The sequence below is a fragment of the Gobio gobio genome (genome assembly GCF_949357685.1).
Source record: "Gobio gobio genome assembly, chromosome: 17".
NCBI classification, from domain to species: Eukaryota; Metazoa; Chordata; class Actinopteri; order Cypriniformes; family Gobionidae; genus Gobio; species Gobio gobio.
This window is the reverse complement of record NC_137110.1, coordinates 14075083-14097482: the sequence shown is the minus strand read 5'-3', so window position 1 is coordinate 14097482 and position 22400 is coordinate 14075083. Positions and strand designations below refer to the sequence as shown.

The 22400-nt window shown below is 35.6% G+C and overlaps 3 protein-coding genes across 4 annotated transcripts; 1 reads left to right on the top strand and 2 right to left on the bottom strand.

Moving 5' to 3' along the window:
- Positions 1-2024: 2024 nt before the first annotated feature.
- On the bottom strand, positions 2025-10713 carry eefsec (eukaryotic elongation factor, selenocysteine-tRNA-specific). Its single transcript, XM_079840443.1, has 7 exons — positions 10154-10713; positions 8045-8252; positions 7756-7852; positions 6974-7138; positions 4971-5600; positions 4122-4278; positions 2025-2916 (listed from the first exon to the last, which is right to left on the bottom strand). Exons 1-7 carry the CDS (start codon positions 10449-10451, stop codon positions 2735-2737), a joined length of 1737 nt encoding a protein of 578 aa, XP_079696569.1. The 5' UTR covers positions 10452-10713; the 3' UTR covers positions 2025-2734.
- ruvbl1 (RuvB-like AAA ATPase 1) lies at positions 10329-19044 on the top strand. Its single transcript, XM_079840463.1, has 12 exons — positions 10329-10466; positions 11158-11323; positions 11573-11659; positions 11764-11896; positions 13349-13500; positions 13575-13664; positions 14582-14731; positions 14816-14879; positions 14972-15170; positions 17281-17383; positions 17506-17597; positions 17764-19044. The coding sequence occupies exons 2-12, from the start codon at positions 11183-11185 to the stop codon at positions 17921-17923; spliced, it is 1371 nt and encodes a 456-aa protein (XP_079696589.1). The 5' UTR covers positions 10329-10466; positions 11158-11182; the 3' UTR covers positions 17924-19044.
- On the bottom strand, positions 17945-20963 carry mustn1a (musculoskeletal, embryonic nuclear protein 1a). Of its 2 annotated transcripts, none has more exons than XM_079840499.1 (3): positions 20831-20963; positions 20634-20757; positions 17945-19221 (listed from the first exon to the last, which is right to left on the bottom strand). In XM_079840499.1, the coding sequence occupies exons 1-3, from the start codon at positions 20837-20839 to the stop codon at positions 19133-19135; spliced, it is 222 nt and encodes a 73-aa protein (XP_079696625.1). In that variant the 5' UTR covers positions 20840-20963; the 3' UTR covers positions 17945-19132. The 2 variants fall into 2 exon arrangements, with proteins under 2 accessions (XP_079696625.1, XP_079696626.1); XM_079840500.1 differs by having other exon boundaries at positions 19008-19221; positions 20634-20754; positions 20831-20944.
- Positions 20964-22400: the final 1437 nt, after the last annotated feature.

Genomic DNA, 22400 nt, shown 5'->3' with positions numbered 1-22400 from the left:
AATGCCAACTGGCCGTGCTGATGAAGCCGATAATGTTAATGGTAGTGGTAACTCAAACGCCGAGCGTGACTTTACTTCTCTTTGGGCTCATCTCAAGATCAGTGCAGGTCCAGGGGTCAGGAAGGACACAATCTGCAGCTTATACCTCATGGGAAATCTTATGTTTTTATTTCCTTTTTTCTCTATTCCCTTTTTTCAGTCCCTCTTCTCCCTTCTCTTTCAATTTATGAATTTTAAACAGGCACTCTGAAAGACCTTTCTGATGAAGGACCCTGATTAGAGAGGTTAACAGACTCAAGCTGTCATATCAAAGGCTTGTACATGCATGCACTCACACACAAAATAAAAGACGGAGATTCCTATCTGAGTCACTGAAGGGGAAAAGACAGTAAAAGACAGCATGTGTGTGTGTGTGTGTATGTGTGTGTGTGTGTTTAAATTTCTCGAGTCAATGTCACAAACACTGAGCAGGCCGAACATGGCATGAAAGCCATGTTGTGTTAGACTCACAGAGAGTTCTAATGCCTGCAGCGTTTAACTGCAGAGTGTTCTGTCTCTTTCCTGCTGTAATTAATCCGAGAAAATTACCTTTGCTTCATTAATATTAATGCACAGTAAAACACACACATACAACCAACTTATGAGTGGTCAATCAGTCAGCAGAATCCATCAGGCAATTGTTCTGGCATACCGTTCAAAAGTTGAGGTCAGTAAGAATGTTTAAAAATAAAAGAATTATCTTACTGTATGCTTACCAAGGCTACATTTATTTGATTTAAAAATACAGTGAAAACAGTAATATATATATAAAAATATATATATATATTTTTTTTATGAATGCATTTTCAGCATCATTACTCCAGTCTTCAGTGCCACATGATCCTTCAGAAATCATTCTATTAAAAATATTCTGATTTGCTGCTCAAGAAACATATCGGTAACACTTACATTACATGTAGTTTCTGTATAAAAATGATAAATTATGCATAATTGCATGCAACTAACCCTAAACCAATCAAAATATTTCAATGTATAATTACAGCGTAACAAAGACACCTTAGACCAACATTTCTTATTATTATTGTTGACATAAGTTGTGCTGCTTAATAGATTTGTGGAAATCATGTTTTTTTTTTTTTCAGATTCATTTCAGATTATTATTATTTTTACAAATGTCTTTACTGTCACAATAAAAGAATACATTTATTTAAAAAATAAAAAATAAACTATTGTACTGCCCTCAAACGTTTGAATGCTAGAGTAGTTTATAATCACAAAAAACTCAAGTTTTCTCAGAGCTGAAAGACAAATAAAAGAGAGGAATCTTTCACACGATTGTCTTTTAAAATGCTAAATGTCTTCTTTCATAGTAAGGAATGGAACATAAAATGAATAGTTGGACAATAAAGGATTAATTCATCTAAAAATGAACATTTCCAAATACTATAATTTACTCTGTCATGATGTTCGTGACCGTATTATTTTCTTTCTTCTGCGCATCACAGAAAATAAATGTTTTGCAGAGTAACTGGCAGGTTTAAATATGAACGTGTTTTGAAAGCCAATATGGAGGGGAACATTTTCAAGGAATAATAACTTAAAATCCAGTTAAAGTTATTGTAAATTGTATGGACTACTTTTATGGACCATTGGTTATGGTCTACTTTTCCGTTACGGAAAAGAGCAACCTTGACATTCTTCTAAACATCTCCTTTTGTGTTCCACATTTTTAAATTAAATCCTTCTTTTAGACTGGTTAAATGTAGCTAAAGGATCCATACAAATCTATATATAAACTTTAATGTCATCTATATCAACACTACATCTTCCTGATGGAATAAATGTGATTACTATAAATCAGTCCATGACAGCACATTTGCAAGTCAAAGACAGTGTGCGTAAGAGCATGAAAGTTATAGGCAGTTACCCATGCGTTCACTTCTTTAAAAAGTCCTGTTATTGGCAATTATAATGAATTACAAATAAAGGCTTTGTTCTTACCAGCAATGTCAGGTACAAACAGGGAAGTATATCAACATTTAATATTTTAGTACAGATGCTTTTTGTATACTCTCAAATTAAGAATGAATTTGCCTACAGATTCCCCCGCAACGTAACTGGAATATATGCAAATCTGTGAAGCAAATCGGTAAACAATGATAAGCCTTATTGTGGTCTATAAAAGGTTTTGTTTTTTTTTATTAAATTTTTTGTTTCTTTTGGTTGTTTGGGGGGGGACTCAGAAACACGCATACACAAGTAGGCCGATATGTGCACAAACAAACATAAATAGCGTAAAAGAAAAATAGATATTTATACATTTAGAGTAACTGACGATGGGGTGTGTGGAAACATATTTTGCCCTTTTGCGAACAGAAATATTTGCCTATATTCACAATGATTTCTGCACTAAAGCAACGTCCCAGCCACACAAAGACGCACAAACATTTTCCACACACTCTTGCAAACAAAATGTAAATCACAAAAAAACAGTACATTGCAACTACAGTAGTTTAGCTAATAGAGTTGTTTTATTAGTTGTCATATAACAGCACTTATTAGAGTAAGGGAATTAGGTTTTCATCTCATGCGAAGTAACAGAATAGAAACTCTGCACACACAAAAAAAAAAAAACATTTACAAAAAGTTTCCGGCTCCATATCCCAGACTTTAGTAGTGTCTGTTATTCCTGTCCGCTTTTCAGCTCTTATCGGGAATGATATTGGACTGAGGGTCAGGACTGCACCATCTTTTTGTGGGGATCATATATGTAGCGTTTGAAGTTCAAGTGTATGGTAACTGGCTGAGCGTCAGGCTTGGTTTCCTCAGATTTGGAGGATTCATTTTTGGCCCCACCCTTCCCCTTTTTCTTAGATGAAGAGGATAGAAGCTGCTTGGTTTCTTCTTTCAGCCCCTCTAACAGAAGAGAAAGAAAGAACGGGCATTCATGGACAAGGGGCTTACAACGATACTAGACAGAATATATCCTTCATGTTTGGATGGATACACTGATCATATGACCATTTAAGATTTAAACAGGAATTAACTGCTGCATTAATCAAAATTTCAAGGAAAAAAAATCTGGATTTTATGTGTTAGTTTTATTAATAAAACTTTTTTTCTTAATACAAGTTATTAATAATTATTAATAGTTATTAACAAAATTAATAATATTGTGTTTTTGTCATTTTATAGTTTTTTTGTATAAATATTGCTATTTAGGTTTAATTTATTTTTATTTCAGTTTTATTTTCATTTTTATTTATTTCCAGTTAATAATTTCAGTGCTTCAACTTGAATGTATTCCCAAGGCCACATTTCAAATTTCAACAGAAATGATAATAACACTGTTTGTTAATCTTTGTTAACGTTAGTTAATAAAAATCCAGCTGTTCATTGTTTGTCAATGTTAGTTCAAAGTGTATTAACAATTGTTAACAAATACAACTTTTGATTTTCATAATGTATTCGTAAATGTTGAAATTAACATTAATAAAGACTATACATTCTGTAAAAGTGCAGTTCATTATTAGTTCATGTTAACTAATATAGTTAACTAATATTTACTAATGAAACCTTATTATAAAGTGTTATAGAAATAACGTATGCACTGTTTTTAAAACTAGACAAAAATTGGAGGTAATATATAGAACAAAAAAACTAAACATCCTTTCCAGTGTGGTTATGGACACATTCATTCTACTTAATTTCATTGGACCTGAAAAGAGTTGTGTGCTGTAATGTGTGTGTGTGTGTGTGTGTGTGTGTGTGTGTGTGTGTGTGTGTGTGTGTGTGTGTGTGTGTGTGTGTGTGTGTGTGTGTGTGTGTGTGTGTGTGTGTGCGCGCATGTATATTTGTGTGGCTGAGGTCTACCTACACAAGAGAGCCTTGAGGGTCAGGAAAAGGATGTGAGTTTTTTTTTGCACATATATTTAAGATACAGCGTGCATTTTTGCTGTGTGTAACTTTATATGAGAGCAGCTTTAGTGTATATGCTGTCTTTAAATAAGCGCATGGCTGTAAAAATAAGTCACCTGACAAAAAAACTTAGAGGAAGGAGGAAAAAAAGAGGCCAAGAAAAAGTAGGGAGAGTAAATGAGAGTGTATTTGTCTTTGCTTACCTGGTATTCTGATTTTGATCTTGCCACTCTGGCCGAAGCCACCTTCAATGGACCCCGTTTCTCCCGTCGACAGTGTAACTTTTAAACCCACAAACAGCTGAAGGTTCGTCTCCTTCTTAAACAGGTTACGACCAATCACAGTGTAGTCATCTGTCACCTGACCAAAGGTTAAAAAAAAAGGGTACACAAGCCAGAGTACACAAGGTGTTAATAAAATGTCAAATAAATTAATCAAATTAGTAAGAATTGTGTATAAAAAATTCAAACAAAGTATGACACCAGATATAGTCAAATAAATACATTTAAATCATGTATATTATTTACATTCCCATTCAAAAGTCTGTGGTCCGGTAAAGATTTGTAATAATATTTTTGAAAGAAGTCCCTTATGCTTTTTATTTGATGAAAAATACAAAACAGTAATATTGTGAAATATTGTTACAATTTAAAATAACTGTTTTAAATTTTAAGATATTTTTAGATGTAATTTATTCCTGTGATGGCAAAGCTGAATTCTCAACATCATTACTCCAGTCTTTAGTGTCACATGATCCTTCAGAAATTATTCTAATATACTGACTTGACACTCAAGTAAGTTATCAACGCTGAAAAGAGTGGAGCTGCTTAATATTTTTGTGGAATTTTGTGTGGTTTTCAGGATTATTTGATGAATAGAAATAGAGCTCTTTTGTAACATTATAAAATGTCTTTGCTGTCACTTTTAATCAATTTAATGCATCCTTTCTGAACAAGTATTTATTTCTTTTTAAAAAAAGTAGTCTCTCTCTCTGTCTCTCACTGTGTTTGTGTGTGTTTATTTATTATCAATATATACATATTTGTAGTTACCCGTTCCACTGCTCCTTCTTTCTGCTTATCTTTGCTGATTTTGAGTCGTGGCAGTGCAGTCTCTGTGTAGTTTTTGTCCTCAAACCCTTCCAGAAGCTTTCCGTGAAAAGCAAGCCTGCATGTGTTACCATGGATATCCGAGTCCAGTCGTGACCCAATCACTAAGCAAAGTGGCGGACATGTGACCGGTCGTTCAAACTCAAGTAAAGCCCATTGCTGTGGTTCCCCTCTCCCACCTTCTGCCTGACAAGTCAAATACTCATCCAGGTGGTGAAACTCCCAATCAAATGAGAAAGAGCTTGCACTTTGCTCCTGAGAGGTGGGACTACAGTCTCCATTTTCTTTTCCAGGAAGCACTCGATTGAAGAATGAGATGCGCGCCATAACGGTTTCATGTCCAACGGTGATGTGAAACTTTGCACGGCTGCTAAGTGCTCCGCGATAGTATTCAATCTTTTGGACGGATATAATAGCACCGTATAGAGTCTGCAATGAACCTGGTGTGCATACTACACCCCGTTCTAACAGTTTTGGGTCAAACTGTGTCACACACACGCCAACCCGATCTCCTTGCATAGCACTAGGAACTGGCTTACGAAACATCTGCACAGATTTGACCTTGCGAGTTACCTAAGGAATAAAAAAAGATATATATAGAATTAAGGAGCTGATCATGTCAATACATAATGTTGCAACATATTTGTTCACCTATGATGGTGAAATTGACCATTTGATTGGGAGAAAATAAAACAAAAAACAAGAATCTTTTTGAATGCAATTTGTGCAGTTTGAATGTGTATATACAGTCTTGCTCAAACGTTTACACACCCTTTGCAGAATCTGTGAATCATTTTAACAAAATAAAAGGCATCATACAAAATGCATGTTATTTTTTATTTAGTACTGTCCTGGATAAGATATTTTACATGAAAGATGTTTACATATAGTCCACAAGAGAAGAAAATAGCTACGTTTATAAAAATGACCCTGTTCAAAAGTATATGTACCCTTGATTCTTAATACTGTGTCGTTACCTGGATGATCCACGGCTGTTTTTTTTTGTTTGTTATGGTTATGATTTGGTTGTGATGTCACGAGCCCCTTGTTTGTCCTGAGTAGTCAAACTGCCTAACGTTTTCCAGAAAAATCCTCTAGGTCCTGCAAATTCACTGATACTCCAGAAGGAAACACGATGAACAGGATGAAGATATCCAAATTTGTATTATTTTGTTTAAATATAATAGTTTTTCATTTAGTACTGCCCTTCGTAAGCAACAGAAGATACTTGCATGTTTCCCAGAAGAAAAATTAAGTACAATTTACCTTGATCTTCAAATTCAAAAAGTTTTGAATAAGGGACAAACAAGGGACTCATGAACAACCGTCCCAAAACAAAAAAACAACCGTGGATCATCCAGGGAACGACACACAGTGGACTATATGTAAACATCTTTTATGTAAAATATCTTATTCAGGACAGTACTAAATAAAAAATAACATGCATTTTGTATGATCCCTCTTATTTTGTTCAAATGACTCAGATTCGCAGATTCTGCAAGGTGTGTGTAAACCGTTGAGCAAGGCTGTATACTAGTTTTCAAAGGTTCGGGGTTGGTAAGATTTTTTTTATGTTTTTGAAAGAAGTCTCTTATGTTTACCAAGCCTGACTTATTTAATAAAAAATACAGTGAAAACTGTAATATTATGAAATATTTTTTCTATTGTAATATATTTTAAAATGTAATTTATTCCTGTAATGACAAAGCTGAATTTTCAGTAGTCTTCAGTGTCACATGATCTTTCAGAAATCATTCTAATATGCTGATTTGCTGCTCAAGAAACATTTATGATTATTATCAATGTTGAAAATGGTTGTGCTTTTAAACTTTGATGAATAATAAGTTCAGAACGTATAAACTTTGAAATAGAAATATTTTTCAAAACCTCACTCATCCCAAAACCTTTGAACTGCAGTGTATTTCTTGTCGTGTGTAGATCAGTACCTTTAACGCCGGTATTTCCACAGTATCATTAACACTGAGCGACCCTTGTAAGATGGTGCCAGTAATGACTGTTCCCTGGCCACGGATGGAGAAGCAGTGATCTACAGCCATGAGAAGAGCACCTGACGGATCTCTACGAGGAAGGAAGGCCTGGGCCTTCAATAACTGAACACATAATCAGAGACAACATCAAAAATATGGTCCATACCTTTCAAAATACAGTAATAACAAAAAGTCTGAGACCTAAAATCCCCCTTTAGCTATAATGACAACATCCACTCGAGCTGGTAAAAACAAGTTTGTGCTAAAATCTGATATCCAGCATGATTTGACAATGTTCCCAAAAACATCTAGCGTGCATCAATGGAAAAAATGAAATCGAATCTGTTGTTGTGTCACAAATTTGCATAAATGTGAGTTATATATATCCTATATGTACACTGTAAAAAAATAAAACGGAAAATGTACTGGTAATTTTCTGCCAGGACATTATCCAGTAATTTTACGGAAATTTCAGTTAACCCTTAAAACTAATGCAATGTGTAATTCAAAATACAGGTAAAACACCTGTAAAAAAAAAAACAATTCGCTAAATTCCTTCATATTTATACAGTACATTGTGCCCTACTTTTATAGAAGTTTTTTTACAGTTTATCTTAAAGGATTAAGAGATCATTTTACATCATAACTTTTCTTTATTTAGGCATTTTAATTAATAAAACAATTTATAACATTTAAAACTGGTCTCTGATCTGTGCTGTGAAAAACACTCACTAACTCACATCTATGAGTTCAGTTATCGCTTGTGGCTCCTCTGTCTCCGGGGCCTCAGGACCACCTGGCTTTGCTGCCACAGCAATTATAGGGCACCCCTTAAATCTGACAAGCAAAACATAAGTCTATCTTTATGTGTATAGCACTTTTCACAATACACGTTGTTTTTAAAGCAGCTTTACAGAAAAGCATGATGTTAATGTTTATAATCTTAATATCATCATGCCTTATAATTGCATTTAGCAGAATAGAGATGTATAATATTTAGAATAGTGAAACGTGCTTGAAATGGTCTACCTTGTGTTCTCAAGAGTTTTTTGCATCCTCTTGGTCATTTTGTCAATAGCCGCCTGTCTCTTGTCACTAGGCAACAGGTCTGTTTTGTTGAGTATGACAATCATGCGGGAACAGGTGAGCTGACCAATCAAAAGGCACTCTGCTGTTTGTGTCTGCATACCTTTCACAACGTCAACCACCAATATCATCAAATCTATGATCTGAGCACCTGAATGCAAGTACACAGATGAAAGTAAAACATACAAGTTCAACAATGACAAACATAACAGAGTAAAGTCATCACTGCAAGACAGAAAAAGAGACCAAAAATAAGAGAGGTAGGAGACCAGGCTATTGCCTTTCCTTTCCCTCTTTTTCTCTCCCTCTCTCTGGCACTCATTCTTTCCTGAGAGATTCCCTCTGGGGGAGAGAGGAAGTCAAGCTGGAACCCCGAACAGCCCCCTTCCGCCTTAATCAACCACATGTGCCATAAATGCACACACACACCAATGCCATCAATGCTATTACAGACATTCCCACTAGACTAGTTCTCTGAGATTGTTTGTCCCGCAGGTTAAAAAAAAAAACTTCTAGACATTGTTTCTCCACATCATATATTTCTTCATAAATCCCTCTTTTATAATACCTATGAGATTGTGTATGCAAGAAAACAAATCATGTGAGCTACATTTTTTCCAGTATACAGTGATATCGAAAGCATTTATTGTACCCATAACTACCTAGGTTAGTGATTGTGTTAAAGGCACTTAAGTCTGTTGTATAATTTGCAAATGCATTAAATAACAGATGATCATGATCACAAAAATTGTTGTAATTGTAAAAGCTGTTCTCATGCTAAATGTATTTTAATCTATACTGATATATCTTAATGTCTTGTAGTAAATGTACATGCATGTCATTAAAATCATATTTGTCTTTTGATTTGAGAGCTTGTGTTAACCCTATAAAGTCTATGGAATCATATTTGACAAAGCTTTAATAATGTTGATCATTTTAGAGGCTTTAGAAATTCATCTAAGGCCTCTAAATTATCAACATTATCAACGTTGTTGTAAAACCTGTTGTACGCGATCTACTACGTGCCTTCTGCAATCTGATTGATAGTTTTTCATATTTAATCAAGTAAAATGCCTTTTAGTATAATTCTAAAAATGTCCACCTTCAGGTCGTGGCATGTCTTTTTGCTGTGAAATCTTTAATGATTTTTTAAAAATGTACAAAGTAAATATAAAAATAACTTTTAGATTTTTATTAATATTTCAAAACAGACATTTAGTGGACTAAAGCAACTTTACTGTGTTTTACTTGATTTTACTTGATTATGCATACATAATTGAAAAAGAAAATCGTGTTAAAATCTTAGTGTCGAATTTGATACAACAGGTTTTTGCCCCCCTCAATTAAAACTACAGAGCTTTGATCATAAAACTAAGCATTACATATCATCTTCCTAAGACATTATTGGGAGAGATAGTGTCAACTGACATTTACACGCAAGTAGTCTGTTATTTTTATTTATATGCATGTACTCTGATGTAAAAACACATTGATTTATATTACAAGCTAAAAGAATTTCTTCTTACTTTACATATAAATAACAACATAATTGAATTAAATAACTGAACCAATTCACATATTTTTGCTCAGTTTGAGACTCAAGAATGAACTCCATATTCTCACTATCATGAGCCATAAAAGCCAGATGTATCACATATGATACAAAACATAGGCTATTTGGTTTTCTCTTTTATATATTTTTTGCCTAAAAATAATACATAGAAATAAAATAATAAAATAGATTTTACTGACTAGTTTTATATGTCAGTCTCTACAGGGTTAATATGATCTCTTCCAATACACACACACCACCTACTGATCAAACGTGGTAGTGCTGTACCAAGTTTAAAATGCCTTGACAGCTTGCTTTTTTTCTCCTACCCTATTATTACTATATATTAAAACACGTGTGGTGTATTGCTTTGTTTTGCATAATCCATGAATTACATATTGATGTACGCATTCTTGTAAAACATGCAGTTTGCTATTGTGGATTTAATTAGCGTAACCCTTGGCCAGCTAATATAAACCAAGTGATTTTTATCCACTTACCTCCGATGATAGTGCGTATGAGGGAGGCATGTCCCGGGCAGTCCACCAGTGTGAACTGCAGACTGTCGTATTGTCTGTCCCCGCAGGACTCTCTCAGGTGCTCCGGTAAGGGTACCGTAAACGCACTAAAGCCGAGATCCAGCGTGATGCCCCGCTCTTTGGACTGCGGGTTCTTGTCGAAGGCTGCGGTGGATGCGGTGCTGCTCAGCGCCCGGGCGAGAGAGGTTTTTCCGCTGTCCACATGGCCGAGGACACCGACGTTAAAGTTCAGCGTTTTAGGAAGACTGGAATCTGCCATCTCTGGAATTGTTGGGTAACAGACTAACGTTAAATGCGCAGACTTTGAACTGCTGACAACAACGCTGTTAACGTTAGTTCACTCCTGCTCAAACAGTCAGTTAACCAAATGTTTATAATTTGGTGGAATTTAATATTATGAACTTATTAGTTCTGATATGACATATTAAATTACATGCTAAATATCTCTGCTCATACTGCATTCAGCAAACTTTTCTGAAATTTGACAGTTGTTCTTCCTGTGCTACCAAAAAACAATCTCTGACAGATCAGCTCAACTCATGTGTTCCACTTCACAGCATTCGTATTTAGAGAAGAAATACTCAAATAATGTAGGGACTAATAAAAAAGTTTAAATTATTTTCAACATGTTTAATACATAATTAGGAGTTTATTTGCACTTCACACAGAAAAGGTGATTTGTGGAACCTACAGCGGTTATCTTTGTTCCAGTACAACAGTTCATATGGAGCACAAACGGAAAATAGGGGCGTGTTCGCATTGATCATACAGACATTAGCGGCATCCAATGATTAAACAGAGATTCCGCTAATAGACCAATCGAAACAAAGAACGACTAAAAAACGTTTCGGAGGCGGTACTTCCTCAAATCGCCTTGGTTACCCACATGGAAACGCGGGTCTCTTGTGTTTGATTTCAACGGCCTTTCATGAGATAGGCTTGAGGTTGTTTTACTCACGTTTCAGAGCGTTTAATTAACAAATAAGAAAAATGAAGATCGAAGAGGTGAAAAGCACAACCAAGACGCAGCGCATCGCATCTCACAGCCATGTGAAGGGTCTCGGGCTGGATGAGGCCGGTAATGCTAAACAGTCCGCGTCCGGACTAGTGGGGCAGGAGACAGCTAGAGAGGTAACGTTTGAGATAAGTTTCATAATTTTCCAGTTTGTGAATGGGGGAATCAGTAAATTAACGCGGATTAATGAATTTGGTCATTTGTATGTGACTGATTATCTGTGAAGAATGAATGCAAAACTCTATAATAATTAGCATGTGTCAGTAGCATGTTCAACATTCACTAAAATTGTATTGTTGTGATCATAACAGAATCTGAAGATTATTAATATTTATTTAAATTGTAATTTTAACCCTTTGCATTAGGCTTGTGGCATCATCGTAGAGCTGATTCGTTCCAAAAAGATGGCTGGCAGAGCTATTTTACTGGCCGGACCACCTGGGACAGGCAAGGTAAGGACTGAGAGCGTTTATTGTATCAGTCATTGTAAATAGTTTCACAGCTGTTGTATTTGAGAGTGTTTATGGTTTGTTCATTTTATTTCTGTACCCGGCAGACTGCTCTAGCATTGGCCATGGCACAGGAACTGGGGAATAAAGTGCCGTTCTGTCCTATGGTGGGCAGTGAAGTGTATTCATCAGAAATCAAGAAGACTGAAGTACTGATGGAGAACTTCAGAAGAGCCATAGGTGAGCTCTCCTGCAAAGAACCCATATTTGTCGACTTAAAGAGTAGACAATATATCTGTGTAATATAACCTGTAAAAACATTATACAATACATATCGTTTAGGAGACACTTTTAGTAATAAAGGGAAAATGTGATTTAAAAAACTTGTCCTTGTACTAGTTCGTAACTCCTCACACACACTAGCTATGTTTCCATACAAAGTTGCAAATTGAACTTGTGTGCAAAATTGGAATATCGCATAAACATTTGTGAATGAAGCACAGTTTCCATTAGCCTGGCTCCGCCCTCCTACGTACTTCCGCTCAGTTTTGATTTTCCTTCAGTACTCCATCTGGGATTGCGGTATATTCTCTGGTTTTCTCCTGTCAAATTTTAACCAGTCCAATCAGCGAACAGAGGGAGTGGCTGAGAATGATGGCGCTAGTTTGAGATGACATGCATCACGACCAAACGTTAGCGAACGTCAGATCTAGAGTGGCTCTGGGCAGATCCAATAGTTTTAAACTTCAACAGAGTACCCGCCTTCAAGGAAGTAAACGCTTGTCAATGGAGGGTGGCCAGACTCTCTGTACAAATGAAATGTACGAGAGTCTAGTAGGACCAAGCTAAGTTTCCATCCCATGTGTTCAAGAGAACAAAACTGTCACTTCCTGGGAAGTTGGTGCAAAATATCTATAATAAAATTAGTTGCTACAATCGGTGTGTACCACTGTGGCTTTTTTTATCCTACATCATAAATGACTTGTGTCTCAGAGCATGCAGACGAGACGCAATAAACGCTGTCATGTTCTCTTGCGCTCAGATGCCTGATGTTTTAAACACTATGACTGAATCATGTTCTAGGAGGTCATTTTACCAAATCATTTTGATGATAGACTTTGGCCCAGGCATTTCAGAATAACTCAAACAATATCTGAGATGCTGTGCAATGAATCCGATCCTCTGGTTAGTCCAGTTATCCAATCACACGTGAGTTTTTTGCTGCTTATCTACTCAGTAAATGTGTTTCTTTAATAGTTTATGCACTTATCAAAAAAAAAAAAAAAAAATCCAATTCAATTGAGTGCACATTTTTAGAATTAATGCTCAACTTTGTGTTTCCATCCAGAATTTTTTTTATGCGATTATCCCAAAATTCACATAAAAATAGGTGGATGCAAACATGGTTATTATAGTCTGATATTAGACCGCCAGTATGAAACAATGTGGACTGTGTAATCAAGTGAGATATGCATGCATGCATGCACACATTATTACAACGTTGACAGAAATATACTGGCATGGGCAGTTGAATACACACACACACAGGTGAATAGACTCACAAGTATTTAATGTATCACATTTTGTAGGTTTTTAAGAATATATTGGTTGATCCACTAGTAATTAGTTAGCTTTGTTTACATGTTCTGTTTATTTTTGTATCTAAAATGTGTGTTTTGTTTGTGCATTTAGGTCTGCGTATCAAGGAGACTAAAGAGGTGTATGAAGGAGAGGTCACTGAACTGACCCCCTGTGAGACGGAGAACCCAATGGGGGGCTATGGCAAAACTATCAGTCATGTCATTATCGGTTTGAAAACAGCAAAGGGCACCAAACAGTTGAAGGTAAGGAAGGGAAAGTTTGCTGCTTTTTTGCATATTTGGAAACCGATCTCACAGCATTTGATATGCTCATGCAGCTGGATCCCAGTATCTATGAAAGTCTGCAGAAGGAGAGAGTGGAGGTCGGTGATGTTATCTACATCGAGGCTAACAGTGGGGCAGTCAAGGTATGGACGGATTCGCTTAACCATTCTCTCTCCGGCCTATATCTGCGGTTGGCATGTTGAAGTAATCTTTTGTCGGTGCAGGTGGGCAGGTAGTCTGGCAGCGGTATAAAGGACAAGATTGTCTTTCATATTTTTGAATAAGTAATAGGCCTACTTTTATTCAGCAAGCATGCATTAAATTGATCAAAAGTGACAGTATATTTATAATGTTACAATTTTTTTTAATTTCAAATAAATGCTGTTCTTTTGAACTTTCTATTTACTAAAGATTCCTGAAAAAAGTATCACCATTTCCACAAAAATATTAAGCAGCACAACTGTTTGCAAATGTTGAGAAATGTTTCTTGAGCATTAAATCAGCATAATAGAATGATTTCTGAAGTATCACGTGATGATGAAGGCTAGAGTAATGACACTGAAAATCCAGTTTTGCCATCACAGGATTAAATTAAATTATAGAAAAGCTATATTATTTTATAATATTTCCTCAATATTTTTATCAAATAATTGCAGCGTTTGTGAGGGGTAACACTTCAGTTTAGGGTCTAATTCTCACTATTAACTAGTTGCTTATTAGCATGCATATTCCTAGGATATTAGTTGTTTATTAGTACTTATAAAGCACACATTAATGCCTTATTCTGCATGACCTTATTCTAAATCCCTTAATCCTACCAATACAACTACCGTACTAACTACTAATAAATAGTTATTAGGAGTTTATTCAGGCAGAAGTTGTAGTGAATAGTAAGAATTGGACCCTAAACTAAAGTGATCATAAGAGATTTCTTTCAAAAACATAAAAAAAAATATTACTGACCCCAAACACTATTTGTGCTATTTTCCCTTGTCAAAACAAAAATCTCTCAAGGCTCTTAAGTTCATTCATAATCAGTCTTTCTGTTTTTGGTTTGCAGAGGCAGGGGCGATGTGACACGTTCGCAACAGAGTTCGATTTGGAGGCGGAAGAGTATGTACCTCTACCGAAAGGCGATGTACACAAGAAGAAAGAGATCATTCAGGATGTTACACTTCATGACCTGGATGTTGCTAATGCAAGACCTCAGGTACGTGCACACAAACATCATGTTATCCAGCTTTTCAAGTGGAACTCCATGACACTAATAATATGAGTGTACTGTGTTTTCTAGGGAGGCCAGGACTTACTTTCTATGATGGGTCAATTGATGAAACCCAAAAAGACAGAAATCACAGGTAACATGGTTAATATTTTTATATACTGATAATCCAAACATGATTTTCATTGAATCCATGTTTAACCATTTCTTTGTGTATTCTGTATACAGATAAACTGCGAGCGGAGATCAATAAAGTTGTGAACAAATACATTGAACAGGGTGTGGCAGAGCTGGTTCCTGGTGTTCTGTTCATTGATGAAGTCCACATGCTGGACATTGAGTGTTTTACCTACCTGCACCGAGCACTGGAGAGCTCCATCGCTCCCATCGTAGTGTTTGCATCCAATCGAGGAAACTGCCTTATCAGGTGTGTTTTTGGTGGGAAACGTAGGTTATATTTAAAGTAAATTAGCTTTGTCACAATTTTTGTAGAATTATAGGATATTTATTTAGGTAACACTTTAATTTTAATTATTTAAAGTGCCCTTATTATGTTTTTACAAATATTACCTCTCATGCCATGCGTAATATAGCTGTTTGTGAATTTAAAAAGTCTGCAAAGATCAAAATGCACAACTAATAAAGTTATTGGCCCTCATTTACAAAACGAACATCCAACAGGGAATTGCAAAACTTGGCATTTATCAATATGGACGTGAGCGTTGGCTACGATCAAATCACATATTAGGTCTCATCAGTTTTGCTGTTCCATCAGCGCCATCTGTTGTTAGAGAGTGAATATGTGTATGAGTACTGTATATGTAGCTGAAGGCTGGAAGAGTTTAGTTTGTGTTGTCGACATGTTGAGAAGTTTTCAGTGCTGCAGATCCACTTTGCATGCACTTCAAAAAGATGAGGACTTGGGGTAGAATTGATACAGAAAAAAAACATTACTTTTCGTATCAAGTACTGAGGAAGAGCTGAAATTCAGATATGGAAATATGCATTTAGTTTCCGACATGCCCTGCGGTTGACCATTCATAACAGACTGTGCCGTCTGACCAATCAGAGCAGAGTGGGCTCGTGGAAATGAGGAGTTTAGAGAGACTGAATCTTCAAACTGTTTTCAGCATCTTTGGTCCTGTTTACACCTGGTATTAAGCTGCGTATGGTCAGTCAGATCACAAGTAGATGAGGTAGACCCATGGTGTTTTAATCTGTCTCTTTTGTCCACTTTTTTTTTTTTAAACCACTTCTGTTCTGATTTCTTTGAGGGGAGGGTCAGTGGGTGGGTAAATGTATGTTTTTTTTCCCCCAGGGCTTTCGTTTCTGCTCTAATAGTCACAAGATTGTGCTTGGTGCAGTTTTTTTTTTTTTGTCTTAAAACCAAACTTGGGTTTTCATCCGGCAAAGTGTAATATCTCATCTGGCTAGTGCACTTCCCATAATGTTTACATATTGGGTCAGTAGGCGGTCTTTTGTGGCTGTTTGAACGCTTTCGACCAAATTAGCATTTACACTATGAAACCATTCCGGTCAAATGCGTTTTCAACTACCTGTGAAAGTGGTTGAAAGTGGACAAACTCAAAACATGTTAGACCCCGTTTACACCTGTATTTAGCATCATCCACTTGTGACCCGATCAACCAAAACGCATCGACCAATACCAGGTGCAAACAGGGCCTTTTGAGAAATGAGGTGATGTGCAATGTGAAATAGCATAATAGGTGCACTTTAACATACATTAATGCATTAGGTATCACGAAGTAACAATGAACACCACATTTATAAATGATTTATTTTGGGTTAATGTTTATTTTGTAACACTTTACATTTGTTGAAATGAACAAAAACTTAAATGCTTTAGAAATTTTTTTAATTGTTACTTCATGTTAACTAATGGAAACTTATTGTAAATTGTTGCTGTTTATTTATAAATGTATTAATGTTCATTGTTAATTCATCTTCATTCATAATACATTAATGTTAACTTGAGCAACTCCATATATATATATATATATTATATGTAGATATTAACATATATTAATAAATGTTAAATGTTTGTTAGTTTATCATATTCATATTGAATGTATTGATGACACTTTACAATATGGTCTTATTTATTAACATAAGATAATGAATTAATTAACATGAACTAACAATGAGTAATACATTTGTTAAATTATTAATCTTTGTTAAGGTTAGCTAATAAAAATACAGTCTTTCATTTTTAGTTCGTTAGTTACATTGCATTAACTAATATGTACAAATACATTTGATTTTAATAATGTATTAGTCAATGTTGAAATTAAATAAGATTAATAAATGCTGTAGAAGTATTGCTCATGATGTTAACTAATGAAACCTTATTGTAAAGTGTTACCAATGTATTAACAAACTTAAGCATATCTGATTATATTTTAATAAACCTTAATTAATTTGATTTGCACTTTGCTGTGACCAACTGTTAGAACAATCCATTTGATTGGTTGCGGAGTTGATCGACAAGTTTACCGATATGCGTAATTATGTTTTAGGGGGACCGAGGATATCAGCTCTCCTCACGGAATTCCGCTGGATCTGCTGGATCGAGTCATGATTATCAGAACAATGCTGTACACTCCTCAGGAAATGAAACAGGTGTGCACAAACATTTCTGTCAAAATGAGCTCCTTAAAAACAGTGAAATAAAGTTATTACAAAGATATATAAAAGATGAAGTATACACTACTCGTTTTTGTTTAATTTGCATGTTTCTATAGATTATAAAGATCCGAGCTCAGACAGAGGGCCTCAACATCAGCGAGGATTCTTTATCTCACCTTGGAGAGATCGGTACCAAGACTACACTCAGGTAATACTTGTTACTACGTGAACATACACATTACTTATAACGTTATATCTATTTATAAATGACGTCTTGCTACCTGCATTCTCGTTTATTCATTATTATGGATTTATAATTAACACAATTTGGTTGTGTTATGTTGGCTAACATGTGTGTCTTTGTGTAAATGCAGATATGCAGTGCAGCTGCTGACACCTGCCAATCTGTTGGCACGAGTTCAGGGGAGAGAAGTAGTCGAAAAAGAACATGTGGAAGAAATTAATGAACTCTTCTATGATGCCAAGTCCTCTGCAAAGATCCTACAAGATCAGCACACCAAGTTTATGAAATAACTCTCGCTTTCTCTGTACGCCGTGCTATAGTTTGCTTTACTGGCTGATTAGTTCACATTATAACAGTATGACAGCTGTACCAAGCCAATTCGTGGCTACTGTATTGTTCTACCTAATTGTATCAGTTGCTGTTCGTCACAAATGTCCAAACAAGAACAGGGAAATCTTCGTTAATAACGTGCTTTCAACCTGATTGCTTTAGTTTTATCCCCCACTTTTGTTATTCTCCTGATATGTTCTCAATTGTCCTTGTCTGCTGTCCTTTGTTTTGTTTTGAAAATAAATCTTCTTTTTTTGATAGTAATGTGAAATATAAATAGAATTAAATTAACTGTTTTATGACACATACCGGTATTTCATTTCCACACACACAATCATATATTCAACTAGACTGGGTAAACCCAGCCTGATCTGCTGGCGATTTGATTTCGCCCTGCAACTCAGTCTGGAAACCGGTACATTAATTTTTACTGCTTCTGTTACACTTTTGCGGGAACCAATCACAGACTGGCTTATCCACCTGGCGTGATATTGGAGGTTTTGACCATGGTTTTGACACGATGACGGATGGAGAAGCGATGGGTCTTTATTTTTTTTACAGTCTATGGTTGTTGCCTGTTGATCACGCCTCTTGTGGTCTGATTGGTTCAAGGACTATCCAATTGCGTAGTCATTTTAATTATGCTCGTTGATCACGCCTTTTGTGCAGTAGACAATACATAGCAGACCAATGTTCAATCTTAAATTGAGCTTGGTCTGGTGATAGCCAGACAAATATTCAACTTCTCTTCAATATAAAGCTAAACCAACAACTAAAACAAAATGTTATCATATTAAATTAGTAGTATTCTGGTGTCTGACTCCATGTAGATAATAGTAGCTACAAGGGTATTTTTCAAAAAAGTATTATTCATTTTTATGTGTTTAAAGCCTTTTTTTAATCAGGGGAAAATGGTTGGAGGAGAAAAAAATAGAAAATTCCATTTTATGTTGTCCTTAAATTCAGTCTCGAAAAATACTAATATTGTTTAGCTGTGCTGTTGTCACGCGACTCATCACGTGTTACTCAGAACGGTGATTCTTGTAGTGCACAAATAAAAATTACCAAGTTATTTCAATGTTAATGCTTTAGATTCATTTAGAAATGCTCCTTGCATGTTTTAGCTGTAGGATTCAGTGAAACAAAACTGAGTGCATGGTCCCGTAGTGTTACTTTCTCTTGCTGGGTTTGTTAAAGGCGGTCTCAGATCCTGAGCGAACTTTGCTGAAGACGGATGGTGCGGCCTTCCCAGCTTGTTCTAATGGCAGAGAAAAAGATACTCAGATACAGAATAATACAAACTACAACATCCTACATATTTGAATGTCAGATTCCTCAACACAAATGTATGTAACATATACATGTTTGAACTGATCAAAGAAATTAATAAAATATTAAATAGCTATACAAATACAAACTTCACATATAAAGAATCAGTGTTTATTAATGGTTTACACAATCTGCAAACACTTTACAATAAAGGTAATTTGTGAACATTAGTTAATATGAGCTACACTGTAAACAATTATATGATCAGTAGGCTAAGTTTTGACAAGATGTTTTTACATTGCTTTAACTCATTAAAATAAGCAATTTCAAGTTTTTTTTATAAGTTATACAAGATTCAACTAATTTTAAAGTTGGTTCAATGTAATTTAAGTTGAAATTACATTAACATCCAAGTTGATTGTACTTAAAAATTTAAGGCAGCAACTTTATTTTTAGTGTTACAATAAACAAAACTTTTAAAGCATTTATTAATGCTTAGTTCATGTTCAATTACAACATTTACTAGCCTACATTATTAAAATTAAAAAAAATTGTTAATATTTAATAGTACCGAGCTAACATGAACTAACTGTTGTATTGTTATTAACTAATGTTTAAAAAGTTTAATAAAAATCGTAACAAATTGCTCATTGTTAGTTAATGCATTAATAATGGAACCTTATTGTAAAGTGTTACCTAAGTCTTCAATAATGTCAAACTCAAGGGACCATATTGATAGTCTGTTTCTACAATAGAGATAAATTAATACATTGCAAAATGTTATACAACTGGAATCTTAAAGTCAAGATTATAAAACAAAGGCTAATAAAAATGCAAGAACTATCTTCAGGAATAAATTAGTCAATATAAACACATAAGACACAATAAACATTGCATAACAAGAGTGACTAGCGGCATGTCCTTTCTTTGTGTTTGTGTGTTCTGACTTCCTGCTATATATGGAGTGGAAACACTATAAAATGCGAGCACACACACACACACACACACACACGTCTGGTTCACTATCTTTGTGGGGACTCTCCATAAACGTAATGGTGTTTATACTGTACAAACTATTGCCTTAAGCTAAACCTACCCATCACACAACTTTCTACATTTTCACATTTTCAAAAAAAACTAATTCTGTATTATTTATAAGCTTGTTTCCTCATGGGGACCTCAATTTAGGTCCCCACGGTGACACAAGTCCCCATGAGTCAGTGTGCATTCAGGATGAAGTCCCCACCAGGATAGAAAAACATGAACACACACACAGCTCTACTTTTTCCTCTTGGCCCAAAATCAAAAACCAGGGACACTATATTCAGTGGCATTTCACACACAACCTTCCAACTGAATTATTACGGTTTCTAATGATCTTCCAGTTGCTACTCGACTCACCGCATTCCTGCATCACCTCAAAGGTCTTGCCCTTCACCCCTGTTCCAGATGCTAATTTATCCCTGCCTCCAATCAAATCGTCCGCATTCACCTCAGGCCTCTTAACTTCCTCTTCCTCGCCCTGCTGAAGAGAAACAGAAAATGAATGATAAGCAAGAGGATCTTTATTTCTTCTCAGTGTTTCTTCTTTCTCTTACTTGAGACATGGTCAACTCTCAAAATCAGTTGTGATGTCTTTAAAGTCTTGCTTAAGTTTCTCTGTTTTATACTTGTTGCATGTGCATTTATACACACACACACCCTTCCCTTGCCGAGTCCAATCCCAAATGGACCATAATTCCTTTGGCCAAAGCATGAGTCACACTGTTCCTCCTCCCATTTAATATCAGTCACTGTTCTTGTAGGGATAAACACATGGTTATTTAAGGATGACATCTTCAGTACTTCAATTAGTTCCAGCAGCTCAGAAATGAAAACAGTTTATGGTTTGTGTCTTGTAGATTCTTTATTGCTCATGTTGAGAGCTTCTAAATGAGTGTTTATTTGTACACTGTTGTGTTTGTTGTTTTGGGGGTTGCTTGTTTGTGAATGTTTATTTGTCGTCTCTTGCATATTCCATTGGGATTACATACTTTTTAAGGAGAGGTAATTAGGACTTACTTATAATGCCTCTTTATGCCAACATTTCTGAACATCTGAATTTACAGCATCATTCCTCCAGTCTTCAATGTCACATGATCCTTCAGAAATCACTCTAATAGGCTGATTTAGTTCTCAATGAAAATTTCTTACTATTATCAATGAATATTAATTGAAAGGTGTCGTGAACTGGCTTTTTATTTTTTTTATACTGTTGTCTGAGGTTTTTACATTCAAAAACATAATTAATAAGTAATAGGCTATTTTATACCCTGGTTTTGAGCCTCTCTCCTGGAATGCTCAGATTTTATGGGCGTGCCACACTGAAGGCTTGGAAGTAAACGCCCACTGCTACGATTGGATAAGCTTTGCATATTTAATGAGCTTCGGGTGAGTACACATGTGGAGAAACGGCAACTGGAAAGATTCGCCCACAGGGCTCGCAAAAATGTCCATAACCGCGAACCGTGCATTTCTAACACGCACAAGCCTCACTGCAGGGTCAGCCAAATCAAAGCATGATCAAAACTTCTGCGATTGTATTTTTCCTTCAAATATCAAGTCAAGAGAGTGAACAACACACTTGGTAGCCCTTCTGGAAAACACATAGCCCCGGGACATTGGGCTTTACGAGCCCTGGCCCATAGGCTACATGTCCCGAGTCTGATCAGTGATCACGAATCGTAGCACAATGAACCAACAACACCTGAAATAAAGGATTCTGTGACACACAAGCGTGTTGCTTAATTCATTCATGTAATCTCATCCTGTCAGCAAATCAAGTCTCGTTTACAAACGAATCCGTGGTGAAATGAAGGAACAAACGCAATGTCTTACCCACGTGAGCTGGATATTCATTCAAAATAAAGTTCATCCATACATTCATAATATTGCAATCCAGTGGTGGAATGTAACAAAGTACAAATACTCCGTTCCTTTACTTAAGTACATTTTTCACGTATCTGTACTTTACTTAAGTAGAATCATTAGTGCATACTTTTGAATTTTACTTTGTTACATACAACGTTCCGTTACATTTTCTGATCAGTTTAAGGGCTCGACAATAACGCGTGTCCGCTTATCAGGGACAACTGGATTTTTTGAAGGGGCAAGTGAAAGAGAATTTTA

What these genes read in the sequence shown, in the direction of transcription:
- ruvbl1 (XM_079840463.1), top strand. Translation starts at nt 11,183, where the DNA reads ATGAAGATCGAAGAGGTGAAAAGCACAACCAAGACGCAGCGCATCGCA. An exon ending in GAACTTCAGAAGAGCCATAG is followed by an intron (nt 11,897 to 13,348) that starts GTGAGCTCTCCT and finishes TTGTGCATTTAG; the next exon opens with GTCTGCGTATCAAGGAGACT. An exon ending in CTAACAGTGGGGCAGTCAAG is followed by an intron (nt 13,665 to 14,581) that starts GTATGGACGGAT and finishes TTTGGTTTGCAG; the next exon opens with AGGCAGGGGCGATGTGACAC.
- mustn1a (XM_079840499.1), bottom strand. An exon ending in TGAGGTGATGCAGGAATGCG is followed by an intron (nt 19,222 to 20,633) that starts GTGAGTCGAGTA and finishes CTCTGCCATTAG; the next exon opens with AACAAGCTGGGAAGGCCGCA.
- eefsec (XM_079840443.1), bottom strand. Translation starts at nt 10,451, where the DNA reads ATGGCAGATTCCAGTCTTCCTAAAACGCTGAACTTTAACGTCGGTGTC. An exon ending in TGGAAATACCGGCGTTAAAG is followed by an intron (nt 5,601 to 6,973) that starts GTACTGATCTAC and finishes TTTATTCCTTAG; the next exon opens with GTAACTCGCAAGGTCAAATC. An exon ending in AAGAAGGAGCAGTGGAACGG is followed by an intron (nt 4,279 to 4,970) that starts GTAACTACAAAT and finishes ACCTTTGGTCAG; the next exon opens with GTGACAGATGACTACACTGT.